The following is a 13,669-nucleotide window of genomic DNA, read 5'->3' as shown; positions in this document are numbered from 1 at the left end:
CTAAAGGTCTGGCACTGCTGGAGCAACTGAAGTGAAATTAGCACCAAACTCCCCCATAAGAATGAAATACCACAGATTTCAGGGCACCTTGCAAGAGATATATGAATAGTTATTGTCATTTTGTGCAGAAAAAAGGAGATACAGGTCAAAGTTCCTCATCCCCCAGGATCCAAGAGCTCAGCAGCAGTGCCAGGAACAGAATTTCTGTAATTCCCATCTTTCAAGTCCTTTCTGTGAAGCCACATGGCCATAAATATTTGATGAAACATGTCCAAATGTTGGATCCCTTTCTAGTTAAATCTCCCTTTCCTTTTTATAAAGGCAAATGCTCTGTAGAGAAAGATCCTGAACTATGGGAGATATTTGCAGTCTGTTGCAGCTGTAAAATCAAAAGAGTGTGAGGAGAGGAAGAAGGTGGTCAAATCAGAAGGTTGGGTCAAGTCTAGGTTGTCATGAAGGCAGTCAGGTTAGTCAGAAATGGTTGATAATTCAGAAAAAAACCACGTCTCTCCTGATTTTTTTCCCCTAGATTCACAAGAAGCCAGTTCTGACTCCAAGAAAAATGTGCTGGATTTCTCTTTGTCCCAAATCCAAACCATGCTTAAGTATTTTCAATCTGTAAGTGTAAAACATAAAGGAAATAGAGATAAAATAATCTCATTTTGGCAACGCAGACCTCCAAACTTCAGCTTACTCCTACAGTGTTGGTTTTTCTTTCCATGTGTCATGAAAACTGTGTTCCTGGGGCATTCACTGCACAGCTGGTGGAACCCACCTCCAGCTGGGATCTCCCACCATCCCAGCCAGACCATGACCCCCGAACCATCCGGCTCCTACCTCCAGGAGGAGGTCAGTCAGGTTCTGGTGGTGATCCAGCAGCTTCAGAGCCGCTTCCTGGAGCTCTGATGAGCTCCCAAAGGGGCTTTTCCGCTTCCTGGCTCTCCCTGCTGAGAAGTTTGGGTTTATTTTATGAACATAGTTTGTTCTCACAGCCCCCACGGACACCTCCTGCTCCCTGCTGCTGCAGTATGAGGGCAGAGGGGGAATGTTCGAGGGCAGAGAGAGGGGGCTGGATGAAGGCACATGGGGTGCATGAGGACAGCGGGGTGTATGAGGGCAAGGGGTGATGAGGAAGGCAGAGGGGAGCGTATGGAGTGGGACAGGTGGGCGGGGGGAATTGTATGAGGAGGGCAGAGGTGGGTGTTAGAGGTGGGCAGAAGGGGGCATTTAGGTGGGCAAAGCAGGGGGTACGATAGCAGGTGGGTTGTACAAAGTCGAGGGGGTGGTATATGAGGGCGAAGGGGGATGTTCGAAGTGGGAAGAGGTGTATATGAGGGCGGGGTTGCAGAAGGGCAGAGTGGGTGTATGAGCGCAGGGGGGTATGAGGAAGGTAGGAGGGGATGCTTGGGGGTAGAGGAGGGTGTATGAGGGCAGAAAGATGGGGCATGTTTGGGCAGAGGGGGGACGTTCCCGCTCGGCCCGGCCGGGGCTCTCCCCCCGGTGCCGCTCCGCTCCACGTACCGAGCAGGTCCCGCCAGCTCCGCCCGCCCGCGCCCGCCATCCGCGCCGCCGCTTCCCGCCACGCCGGCCCGCGCAGCCATTGGCTGCCGTCTGCCGCGCCCGCCTCTCCCCATTGGCTGGAAAGGAAAAGAGGCGTGTTCTGGCCCGCCCTGCCTCCTCTGTCTATTGGCTGAAAGAACAGCGTGGTCCCGCCTCCTGCCGCCATCTTGGTAGTGGCGGAGGAGAGGGCTGCCATGCTGGGGAGGGCGGGGGGAGAGGTGGGGGGACCGCGGCTGTGGCTGGGGAGGGGGATGTGGGGGTACAGAGCGGGATGTGGGGGGACACGGGGGGACACGGGCGATGTGCAGAAACACGGGTAAGGGGCTCTGATCCTGTCTAGATGTGCCTCTCGTACCCCCGTGTCCCTCGGAGCTCAGGATGCTGCTGACTTGTGCCCCACCCAGGGACAAGAGCGTCTGGAATTCCCAAAGAGAGGAATCACCAGCATTGCTGGGGGAATAAATCATGGAATCATGGAATGGTTTGGGTGGGAAGGGACCTTAAAGACTACCTAGTCCCACCCCCTGCGATGAGCAGGGACACCTTCCATTTTACCGGGCCTTGGACACTTCCAGGGATGGGGCAGCCACAGCTTCTCTGGGCACCCTGTGCCAGGGCCTTCCCACACTCACAGGGAAGGATTCCTTCCCAATATCCCATCTAACTCTGCCCACTGGCAGTGGAAAGCCATTGCCCCTTCTCCTGTCATTCCGTGCCCTTCTCCAAAACCCCTGTCTCTTTTTTCTCAGCTCCCTTTAAGTCCTGAATGGCTGTAAGTTTCCATAGCAAGAAGTGTAGAATTCCCAGAGGGATTTTCCCCCTGGTCTCAACCTCCCTGGCGATGAACTACAGCTGTCAGCCTTCATCCGTGTGCCCTGTGGAGCACTCGGAGCAATAGTGGTGATCCCTTAGGGGAAGGTGAACCTCTGGGTACCCACCACTGGGAATCAGCTCCTGCCAGAACTGGCCATGGGATGGTTCATCGTGAGCTGGCCCTGGCGGGGGTGAGTCAGCAGCACATGTGCCAAGAGCCGGAGAACACTTCCCAGCAGTGCCAGCAAGTCGGGCAGCTGGTGCTGGGGAGGCTGCAGAGAGACCCCACAGCACTGAGTTTGGGAACCCTTGCCAGAGTCACATTCCTGAGGTACATTAACCCCTCAGGATGCCACTGTTAAGTTTAGGGCAGCCTGAGATTTTGGGATCCCCCATTGGGCCAGCCCCAGCAGGTGTATGACCGAGAGCTTGGAATTCCAGGGTACTCTTGATGTTTATTCACATGGACACAGCATCAGTGTCCAGGGAACCTGGTACTTCCTGACTGTGGACCCACTCCAGAGGGTAAGGTGGTGGGAAGGCAGCAGGATGGGGTCGGTGTCCCCTCAGGAAGATCCAAGTGCCAGTATCCAGTGTGGGAGTTCATTGCCTTGGGACTGGCCAGGGCATTCCAGGGAATCAGAAAGTCTGGGAGCAGTGAGTGCTGTGGAACACTGGGTTACAGACTCTGGTTTGGCCAAGGAAGGAAAAACAGAGGAAACCACTCCTGGGATGGAGCACAACAAGGGGACATCAGGAGGTACAGTCAAGAGCTCATCACTGTCCAAGGTCCCCATGGTGTCCTCAAGGTTGTCCCCAAGGTCACCCATGTGGCCTTGAGGCCTCCAATGTGTCCCCAAGGGTAACCTTAACACTGTCATGGTGATCCTGAGATTCTCAGTGTGTTCTGAGTTCTCCAAGGGTGTTCCCAGTGCCTCCAGGATGGACCCCAAATGTCCCCAAGCTGTCCCTCAGAGCATCCCCCTTTAAACTCCAGCCACATCCAAGGCCAGCATGCAGCAATAGGAAACTGCCCTGTCAAACGCCCCTCCTTCCATGTTCCCAGTTTATTGCAGCATGGAAGGAAAACGAGAGAGGCACATCCACCCCACAGGTGCTCCGTGAGCTTATTCCAGGTTCCTGTGGCTTTTTAAGGAAATTTTTTGCATTATGAGAGTTTAAACCCATGGGAATGGCATATCCCCAAGGAAACATGGCACATTGCTGCAGGTGGTTGGGGAAGGTCTCTGTCTGCCCTCCATCCCACCTCTCATCCTGATTCCACACTGAAGGAGCCAGGAATTCCAACCCTCCCATAGTGCTCTGACACCTTTTCCCAAGCTCTTCGTCTTTTTTTTTTTTCCTTATATCTTCCATTTTTAATTCTATTTCCCTCATCCACACACACGCTTGGCTTCTGTTTGAGTTTTCCACGCTAGTAGCTTTTAATTACACCGCGATTCCATATTAATTGCAGATTTACCCAAAGCAAAGGGTTCCGTGCTTTGTCATGCAAATGCCATCCCATGAATCCTGCAGGGTGGGTTATCCTCGCCTTCAAACGCCGCACGTCCTCCCCGCTCCCTTCCCTGCCGGTGCCGCCCCGGCTGTGTCCGGAGGCAATGGAAAGCTGGCAGCCAGCACCGAGCGGCCCTGCTCCGGTGGGCTTTCCTCCCAGGAAGTCGCTTCCCAGGAAAGCTCCAAACCTGCTGATTACAGGGCAAACGTTGCATTCAAATCTATCAAACCAGAGTCAGGTGTCAGCATCACAGCCATGAGCGGCTCCAGGGGCTGGAGACGTGGTATTCCATGTGGATGCGGCTGGAGATGAAGCTGGCACTGTGTTCCCGACTCCCTGTAACACACTCCCGCCTGGACATGGTGCATTTGAGCAACCCCAGAGTTGCACCTGCATTCATCTTCCTCTTTCCCAAACCCCAGGGCACTGCACAAGGCTACATTTCACAGTATTCCAGCTCCATTCTCCAATTTTCTTATCTAAAGATGGAGCAGGCACTCCTCAGGTTCTCTGGGATGGGCACTGAAGGGCTTTTCCCCTCCATCCCAGGCTCTTTGCCAGCAGTCTCTGGCCCTGGAGCTCCTTTGGCTATGTGAGACAAACAGAATCCATGTCCCTGCTCTGTCCCCCTCCCAGCCCAGCCAGCCCAACTCTGGGATTGATCCCAGTTTATGCTCATGGGTTAATGGAGCTGAGATAGGGTTTTATGCTCCTTCCATCATGGAAATGGGAAGCTCATCATGACAAGAGTGTTCATGTGCTCACTCTGACCTTTCTCATGGACTGGTTGTCCTTTCTGCTCTGCCAGGACACTCCTGCCCTCCCCATGTGTCCAGAGGGACAAGCTGATGCCCAAGGGCAATTCCACTATCAGCACCGTGCCATGCCAGCCATTCCCAGTGGCTGTGGAATGCCATCCCCACACCATGTTCCTAAGGGACATTGTCTTCCTAGAGACTCCATCTCATCCTGGCACTTTCAGCTGGCTCCTGCTGTTCCTGGCCATGCCCAAACCACACTCTGGCATCTGGAGTTTGTCTCCTTCCCTCTAGGGGAGTTTTCCTGTCCCAGCCTGGCCCTTCCCTCCCAATCCCAGATGAGCTCCTTGGGCTCTCCAGCACCCCACAGGCAGGTGCCTTGTGGCAGGTGTTCCCATGGGTGCTTGCATTCTGAGTTCCTGCCCTCACTCCTGCTCTGTGTCCCCAGGTGATCCCAGTCCCAAGGCCATTGTGTCCTTCCACCTGCTGCCCCACACATGGCATGCTGACCCCATGAGCTGGGAGCCAGAGGTGGGCCCAAACCATGTGCTGCAGCCACCCTGATCCTCTCAGGATGAATGGGGCTCCTGTGTCCCTTGTGGGGTGTCAGCCAGCACTGCCCTGCACCCACCCCAGGCACTGCCCCTTGTCACGTGCCCTTCACCCCATGCCTGGGGCACCCATGCCCTGTGCCCTGTGCCCAGATGTGTGCCCTGCACTTTACACTCAGGTAATCTGGGGCAACCACTCCCTGCACCCAGTCCTGGGCGGGCCGGGTCGAGCCACACTGTGCTGTACCGTGCAGTGCTGAGCTGTGATGTGCAGTGTTTTGGCATGCCATGCCAAGCTGTGCCATTCCGAGCCATGCAGTACCGAGCTGTGCTGTGCCATGTCACACTAACGAGCCATGCCCCACTGTACCGAGTGTGCCACACTTTACAGTGCCGTGCTATACCATGCAGTGCCACACAGTAGTCATGCCATACCATACTGAGCCGTGCCACACCGTACCGACTTGTGCCATACATATCGAGCCGTGCCGTAACGTGCCGTGCCGCACCGTACCGCACCATACCATACCGTACCGTACCGTACCATACCGCACCGTACCGTACCGTACCATACCGTACCGTACCGCACCGCAGCGAGCCGCCTCGCCCCGCGCCGTCCCAGTCGGCCCGGTGCCCCCCGGCGCCGCTGCAGCCCCTCCCGGCGGGTGCCCCCGGCGGTGCCGGTGCCGGTGCCGGGGCGGTGGGTGTGACCGGGGCGGTGGGCGGGGCCTGTCCCCGTGCCCCCGCCCCCGCCGCCCTCCTGGCGGTGCGGGCCGGGCCAGGCCGATGGCGCGGGCGTGGCCGTGGCCGTTCGGGGGCGTGTCCCCGCTCGCCCCCGCCCCGTGTCCCCCGCCCGCCGCGCTCGGCGGTGCGGGATGGGGCGATGGCGCGGGCGGGCGCGGGGCCGCCGCGGGAGCTATCCCTGGAGGAGGTGCTGAAGTGCTACGAGCAGCCGCTGAACGAGGAGCAGGCCTGGGCGCTCTGCTTCCAGGGCTGCCGCGCCGCCGCCGCCACCCCCGTAGCCCCCGCGCCGCTCCGCACCGCCGACATCCGCCTCCGCGCCGACGGCTCCCTCCGCCTGCCCGCCCCGCCGCACGGTGAGGCCGCCGCTGCACGGGAGGGGCGGGAGCGGGCGGTGCCCGCGCGGGGGGGGGACGGGACGGCACCATCGAGAGGGGCTTACAGGGGCTTACCGGGGCTTACCGGGGCTTGCAGGCACCGGGATTTGCTGGGGTTTACCGGGGCACCGAGGCTTGGCAGCACCAGGAGTTACCGGCACCGCGGGAGCGGGGCGCCGGGGTTTACCACAGCTTACCGGAGCTTACCGGGACCCGGGGTTTAATGGCATTGGGGCTTACCAGGGCTTACCGGCACGGGGACTTACCGGCACCGGGAGCGAGGCACCAGGGCACCAGAGCTTATTGGCCCTGGGACCCGGGAACCCGGACTTACTGGCACTGGGGCTTAGCAGAACGGGATTTACCGGCACTGGGGCTTACTAGCACCGGGACCCACCATATCGGGACTTACCGGCACCGAGACTTACAGGCACTGGGACTCACCAGCACTGGGTCCCGGGGCACTGGGTCTTACTAGCATAAAGAGCGGGCACCTGAGACTTACTGGCACCGAGACTTACCAGCACGGGGACTTACCGGAACCGGCAGGGGGTGCTGCACCGGCGTCGGGGACGCGGAGGGACGGGGGATATCGGCTGGGGGGGGGGGGCAACCGCAGCGGCCCCGGCGGGAGGGACCGGGGCCGGTGGAGAAGGACCTGTACCGGGAGCGACGGATAGGCAGAAGAAGCGACATCGCTGGGGAAGGGGGACAGGCACAGAGGCACCACCCGCAGGGGAGCGGTGCAGGGAGGGCACCGGAGAGGCTGGGAGAGACTGTGAGGATGGAGAGAGGCACAGTGCCGGCACCGGCGGGCAAGAAGGCGGCAGAGGCAGGGACAGGGGTGAGCCTCAAGCCCTGGCCCCAGCGATGGGGACCAGCACTGGCACTGCTGGGATTGGTGGGGAAGGTGGGCTGATGACTTGGGGGTCCAGGGCTGGTATGGCACCGACATTTGTCACCGGCAGGGCCTTCTGTGTAACCCAATGAGGCTGAACCTGGATGTGGGGGTGTATATCGTCCTGGCATCCACTGTGGGGCTGCAGGACACACACGGCAAGGACAGACAGACACAGGGACACCCACAGAGACATCCATAGGTTGCCCACACCTGGACATGCAGGGCACCTTGTCCTCCCCCAACCCCCTGCGAGTGGCACACAGGGCAGCCCCATATCTGACCTTCAGCCTCCTGGCCATCCCTCCGTGGGAGACTGGCACTACCAGCCATGGCTGTGATGGTTCTGGGGTGTCACCAAGCTGGGCTGGCTGCCAGTGGTGACACTGGGCAGCTCCAGGAGCACCTGGAGTGCGGCCAACACCTCCACCTGTCTCATCCCACGGGGAGGGCACCAGGGCTGGTGATGTGGGGTCACCACACGGCCTTGGTGCAGGTGGCCGGGGCAGTGGACTGGAGTCTGGGTGCGTTGGGCATCTCTGTGCCCAAGGCAGGGACACACACAGGCACAGCACGTGCCTGTGGCAGCTGGGCTTGGCGTGGTCACACCGGCTCCACTGGTCCTGCTTGGGAATGGCCCCACGCCCTGCCCTGAGCCACTGTGGGGCTGGAGCCAGTGTCACCTGCCAGTGCCACCATGCTAGTGACACTGTGCTGCCTCCTGCTCCCAGGTCACTTCTGTGCCAACCTGAGCCATCTCCCCAGAGGGATGAAACAGGCCTCTTCACAATGAAGCCTGAGGCTGGGAGGGCTCCGGATACCTCTGGGCACCATTGCAGGTGGTGGTAACAACCTGGCACATGGCTTGGCAGCTCTGCCCGGGCATGGGGCTGGATCCATGGTGGCTGAACCAACAGCACCCTCTGGAGCCACTCCAGTCCCCTGTCCCATGGGAACTCCCTCCTCAGCTGTGTCCCAGTGGCTGGAGGGAGCTGCTGGGACCCACTGGGCTCAGCCTGCCGGTCAGTTAGCAACTACAGAGTGATGATGGCACCCCAGGGATGGCAATGCAGTGGGAGCTGGGCATGGCTGGGACAGATGGGTTGGTGGTGGGTCTGTGTGTGACACCATGACTGGAACTGCTCTTGCTGTCTGTTCCTGGCTGGCACACGATTGGCATATCCTCTCAGCTGCGGCATTGATCAGCTCAATGCAGAGCTAATGCTTGGGAAGCAGAGCTGGGAGCCCCGGGGACACCGCAAAGGCCAATCGTGTTCCTCATCCTGCAGCTGGCAGGAGGGTTTGAGCTGCCACAAGCATGTCTTGGGCTCTGTGTGTGTGTGTGCGCCATGCTCCAGTTGTGGCTGCCAGTGCCCACGTTGCCAGTGCCCACGCTGCTAGTGCCCACACTGCTGCTGCCCACACTGCCACTGCCCACACTGCCACTGCCCACACTCCTGGTTCCCACAGCCCAAAGGGATGCAGGGGCATTTCCCCACAGTTGCAGAGCTCTGAGCTCCCTTCGACCCTGGAGGTAAGGGGTAAAGAAATGCCTGTGCCCCCCTTATGTGCCCCCCTGGAGGCGGCGCTGGCAATGCCCAATGCCAGGGCTCAGTGTGCGGGTGCCCACTGCCCCATGGAGCCATGCCCTGGGACCAGGACAGGTTGGGAGCAGCCAGGAATGGGAGTCCCAGTTTGGGGTAGAAACTGCTGGGGGTGGGACCTGCTCAGGGTGGATGCTTCCTAGCTGAGCTGGGTGGACACCACATTCCTAGGTAATGCGGGGTGGGATGCCCAGCACGGGGCTGTGGGTGCCAGCAGTGACTCTGCCCTCCTCCCCCAGACCTGCCCGCGCTGCTGACACCCTCCGCTGAAGCCCAGGTATGTGGGGGCCGGTGACTGACCTCATCTGCCATCACACCCCAGTATGGGGTGGGCACCGCCACCTGGTCCCCTCGCCCACGAGTCCTGGGTTGGGACCCAGCACTGATGGGTGAGGGGGCAGCTGGTGCCAGGGTGCATCCGATGCCCAGCCCCTGCCATGTCCTGCAGATGGTGCAGTCGCTGGGCTTTGCCGTGTACCGGGCACTGGACTGGGGGCTGGACGAGAATGAGGAGCGGGAGCTGAGCCCACGCCTGGAGCAGCTCATTGACCTGATGACCAACAGCGACTCGGAGGACAGCGGCTGTGCCACGGCTGACGAGGGCTATGGCGGGCAGGAGGAGGAGGAGGAGGGGGGTGAGGGGCCGCCACGCGCCGTGCGCACCTTCGGCCAGGCCATGCGGTGCTGTGCCGCCCGCCTGGCAGACCCTGCTGGCGCCCCAGTGCACTACCAGGCTGTGTGCCGGGCACTCTTTGCTGAAACTGTGGAGCTCATGGCCTTCCTCGCCAAGATCCGTGATGCCAAGGAGGTGAGTGTGGGTGCCCACTGGTACTGCTACCTAGCCAGGGAGGCCAGCCTGTGCCCTCTCTGCCCATCCCACCAGGGCTGCTGGTGGGATGTATGGCGTTTGGCCATACATCTCCCAGAGCGCTGTGCCAGGTGGGAATGGGGGTGTTTTGGGGTGTACCTCAGTGCTGCAGCCCCATGACATGGTCTCAGTTGGACCCTCAGTGCCATCAGGGCAGGGTGACAGTATCTTGTACCGCAACAGCTGCTGCAGAAGCTGAAGGAGGATGAGGAAGAGGAGGAGCGGCCGGCGGCAGAGCTGGGCAGCCTGCGCAACACCGACTGGGTACGGTGGCATGCTGGGGCACGGGGGTCATGCTGGGGATGAGTGGGTGCTGACGCTGTGTCCTTGGGTCCTCCCAGGCCCGGCTGTGGGTACAGCTGATGCGGGAGCTGCGGCATGGTGTGAAGCTGAAGAAGGTGCAGGAGAAACAGTTCAACCCACTGCCCACTGAGTACCAGCTCACGCCCTTCGAGATGCTCATGCAGGACATCCGCGCCCGCAACTACAAACTCCGCAAGGTCATGGTGAGTGCAGCCACCGTGCCAGCCCCTCACCATCCATCCTACCATGCCCCTGCCTGGCACTGACCCCCTGCCCTCCCCAGGTGGATGGAGACATCCCCCCTCGGGTGAAGAAGGATGCCCACGAGCTCATCCTCGACTTCATCCGCTCCCGGCCCCCCCTGAAGCAGGTGAGCACTGGCACTGGGACATGTTCCTGGCACAGTGCCATGCCTACCCTGGGAGTGCCATCCCTGAGCCACAGCTACCGCCTGAGGTCCCATCCACACATCCCACAGGCATCAGAGCGACGGCTGCGGCCCCTGCCCCAAAAGCAGAGGACGCTCCACGAGAAGATCCTGGAGGAGATCAGGCAGGAGCGGAAGCTCCGGCCTGTGGAGCAGAAAGGTACCAGTGTCCCCTCCCTGCTGTGACACGCCAGCTCTGTGCCCATCCCTGTGGCACTGAGCCCATCCCTCTGCAGGGTACAGCTCCCTGCCCTGCATCCCACACGCCTGTGCTGGCCGCCTGGCCTCCAGCTCCTGCCTTGAGCTCTCCCGGTGCCCAGCCAGTGCCATGCCCACGCGCCCACGGCCACGCGTCCTCCTCAAGGCGCCCACCCTGGCCGAGATGGAGGAAATGAACCTCTCTGAGGCAAGGGGGGATCCTGGAGGTGGGGGGACATGGGGGGTGCCAGGTACCTGGGGTGATATGGTGCCCATGGCCTTGCAGGACGAGGACTCCCCAGGCACAGAGGTGCCGCTGAAGCGAGATCGCTCCTTCTCGGAGCAAGACCTGGCACAGCTGCAGAGCCAGCTGGGGGGTGACCAGGCTGCACCTCAGGGCCCGGAGCCGCTGCAGCCTGAGCCCCGGCCCCGCTCAGGTACCGCTGGAGATCCCCTTGTCCCCATCCCCAGGGGGCTGTGTCATGCCCTGTTGCAGCAGTGGCACTGGGTAACATGGCCTCACCATGACCTCCCTGTGCCTCCTCATAGGCTCTGTCCCTGCCAGCTGTCACCGGCTGCCAGATGGCCCAGCACCACCCCGGGCTGCCCTCGGTGCTGTGGAGGAGAGACCAGAGGATGGATCCAGCAGTGCCCCCACCACTAGCTCCAAGCACCTCTGGCTGGTGGGTTCTGGGGACACCAGGGCTGGGGACACTGGGGCTGAGGACACCAGGCAAGTGTGACTGTGGGCATAGCTCATGGTGACATCCCCGTGTCCTGCAGGAGTTCAGCCACCCCGTGGAGAGCCTGGCCCTGACCGTGGAGGAGATGATCAATGTCCGCAGGGTGCTGGTCAAGGCTGAGATGGAGAAGTTCCTGCAGAGCAAGGAGCTGTACAGCAGCCTGCGGAGAGGGAAGGTGGGAATGAGGCCAGAGAGCCAGAAGGGTTGGTGGGGGTGTGCCCCAACTCACCCCACTCTGCCTGCAGGTTTGCTGCTGCTGCAGGGCCAAGTTCCCCCTCTTCTCCTGGCCCGCGGCGTGTCTCTTCTGCAAGCGGTGAGTACTGTGCTGTGCCGTGTCACAGGGCTGGGAGGGTGGCAGGAGAGTCCCTGTGATGGCCCCTCTCACACACCTCTCTCTGTGTCCCCAGGTCTGTCTGTAGCTCCTGCAGCCTGAAGGTAAGGGCCTGGCTCTGGCCAGTGTCACTGTGTCCCTTTCCTGCCTTGTCCCATTTTGTCCTTGTCCTGTCTCTGTTCTCCCTTGTCCCTGCCCCATCCCATCCCTGTCCTGCCTTGTCCCTGTATGTGTCCTGCTATTTCTCTGACCCATCCCATCCCTGTCCCGCACCATCTCATCCCTGTCCTACTCCATCTCTAGCCCTGCCCCTGCCCAGTCCCTTATCCCTGCCCCACCCCATCCCAACTGTGTCCCATCCCATCCCTGTTCCCGTCCTATCCCGCCCTGACTCCCACATCCCGGCAGATGAAGATGCCTTCCAAGAAGCTGGCTCACATCCCCGTCTACGCGCTGGGCTTCGAGAGCCTCCCGGGCTCGCTGCTCTCCAAGGCGCTGCCGCTGCGCCGGAGGGAGCCCTTCCAGTGAGTTCCCGAACCTTCCTCCCCGTTCCTCCCTCTTCCTCCTCCTCCTGCTCCCAGCGGGTGCTGACGGAGCGCTCTGTGCCTCAGCTCGCTGTCGGGGTCGTGCTGGCGCCGCGTGGAGGAGGAATTTCCGCACATCTACGCACAGGGCTCGGTGCTGCGGGACGTGTGCCCCGACTGTGCCGGGTTCGTGACGGACGTGGTGAGCTCCAGCCGGCGCAGCGTGGCCGTGCTCAACGCCAGCGCCGCGTCCCGGCGCCACGCCAAGGCCCGCTCCCTCTACAGCGACGCCTGGCTCCAGTGAGGGGCCCGGTGCCTCGGGATGGGCGCCACGGGGGTGCTCCCCGATGTACATATATACATAGGATGGATACACACAGCCTCTATATTTATATACGTTATGGACCAGGGGCAAAAGGACCCGTTCCCGCATTCCCTTTCCATCCCTGCCACCAGCCCCTGGGGAGGAACAAGTCCTGCCATGGGGCACCTGCAGCCTCTGAGGGGATGGATCCCACCACGAGGTACCCATAGACCCAGGACGGGATGGATTCCACAGTGGGACGGTGCCTGAGGGGGTGGATCCAGCTGTGGGATACCCGCAGCCTCTGGTGGAACAGATCCAGGTGTGGGACACCTGCAGCACCTGGGGGAAAGGATCCCACCGTGGGGCAGCTCCTGGGAGGACAGGTCCTGCTGCGGAGCGCCCACAGTCTCCAAGGGGATGGATCCCACCATAGAGCACTCTCAATGCCCAGATGGATGGATCGCGCTGTGGGACACCTGCAGTCCCCAGGGGCACAGATCCCACCGTGGGGCAGCTCCTGGGGGAACGGATCCCACGGTGGGGCACCTGCAGCCCCCCGCATTGGCTCCCCCCAGCCCTGCTTCTGTGCCAAGCCCTGGCTGTGCCGGGGTGCCCAGTGCCCTGGGCTGGCACGGCTGCTCTGTATGGCCCCCCTCCGATAATAAACCCGCTGGGCTGCCCTGGGGTCGCGTGGTTGGTCCTGAGTGGGTTGTTGGGCAGGAGAGCGGGGTGCAGGGTGCTGGGGGACGTCAGGGGGCCGGGGACCACCACCCTCTGCACTCCACTCCATATTCACATCCGCCTCACCATCCTTCCTGTCCCATCCCACGGCAGTGCCCACCCGCGACACTGCACAGGACCGTGGGAACAACCTTCTCCCCATTCCAGTGCTCATTCTCACCGCCTGTCCCCCCGGCTCCCCCAGCCCATCGCCGGGTGTCCCCCGTGTCCCGGGGTCGTCTCCCCGCCCCGCTCCCACACCCCCCCCCGCCCCCCGACGGGACATATTTCACGCGGGGCTGGCGCGGGGGGCGCCACGGAGGTCGCGGGGGGCGTGGCGTGGCCCAGCTAATAGGAGCGCGCGGTGCGGGGTGGGCGGGGCTGACACGGGCGCGCAGGCGCGGTGCGAGGCGCAGGCGCACAGCCG

General features: G+C 61.6%; 2 protein-coding genes across 2 annotated transcripts in view; one reads left to right on the top strand and one right to left on the bottom strand.

The window, feature by feature from the left end:
* FANCA (FA complementation group A) overlaps positions 1-1,726 on the bottom strand; it is a 33,187-nt gene extending 31,461 nt beyond the window's left edge. Inside the window, exons 1-2 of the mRNA XM_027904241.1 lie at positions 1,522-1,726; positions 838-944 (exon numbers count right to left, since the gene is read on the bottom strand). Of these exons, the coding sequence (XP_027760042.1) occupies positions 838-944; positions 1,522-1,726 (312 nt within the window). The remainder of the gene's footprint in view (positions 1-837; positions 945-1,521) is intronic.
* Positions 1,727-6,030: 4,304 nt separating this feature from the next.
* On the top strand, positions 6,031-13,203 carry SPIRE2 (spire type actin nucleation factor 2). Its single transcript, XM_027904011.1, has 15 exons — positions 6,031-6,298; positions 9,061-9,098; positions 9,270-9,629; positions 9,873-9,953; positions 10,031-10,195; positions 10,276-10,362; positions 10,471-10,579; positions 10,656-10,825; positions 10,904-11,054; positions 11,167-11,300; positions 11,401-11,535; positions 11,606-11,673; positions 11,768-11,795; positions 12,100-12,215; positions 12,303-13,203. The coding sequence occupies exons 1-15, from the start codon at positions 6,085-6,087 to the stop codon at positions 12,517-12,519; spliced, it is 2,073 nt and encodes a 690-aa protein (XP_027759812.1). The 5' UTR covers positions 6,031-6,084; the 3' UTR covers positions 12,520-13,203.
* The last annotated feature ends 466 nt before the right edge of the window (positions 13,204-13,669 follow it).

This window comes from Empidonax traillii, unplaced genomic scaffold, assembly GCF_003031625.1.
Source record: "Empidonax traillii isolate 1590-97213 ecotype Southwest subspecies unplaced genomic scaffold, ASM303162v1 scaffold23:size2178997, whole genome shotgun sequence".
Classification (NCBI taxonomy): domain Eukaryota; kingdom Metazoa; phylum Chordata; class Aves; order Passeriformes; family Tyrannidae; genus Empidonax; species Empidonax traillii.
The sequence above is the reverse complement of the archived record's forward strand: the minus strand, read 5'-3'. Positions and strand labels throughout refer to the sequence as shown.

Excerpts from the sequence above, each read along its gene's own strand:
- SPIRE2 (XM_027904011.1), top strand. The coding sequence starts at position 6,085 with ATGGCGCGGGCGGGCGCGGGGCCGCCGCGGGAGCTATCCCTGGAGGAG. Across the intron at positions 9,954-10,030 it reads GCCTGCGCAACACCGACTGG|GCCCGGCTGTGGGTACAGCT; the intron begins GTACGGTGGCAT and ends GGGTCCTCCCAG. Across the intron at positions 11,674-11,767 it reads GCGTGTCTCTTCTGCAAGCG|GTCTGTCTGTAGCTCCTGCA; the intron begins GTGAGTACTGTG and ends CTGTGTCCCCAG.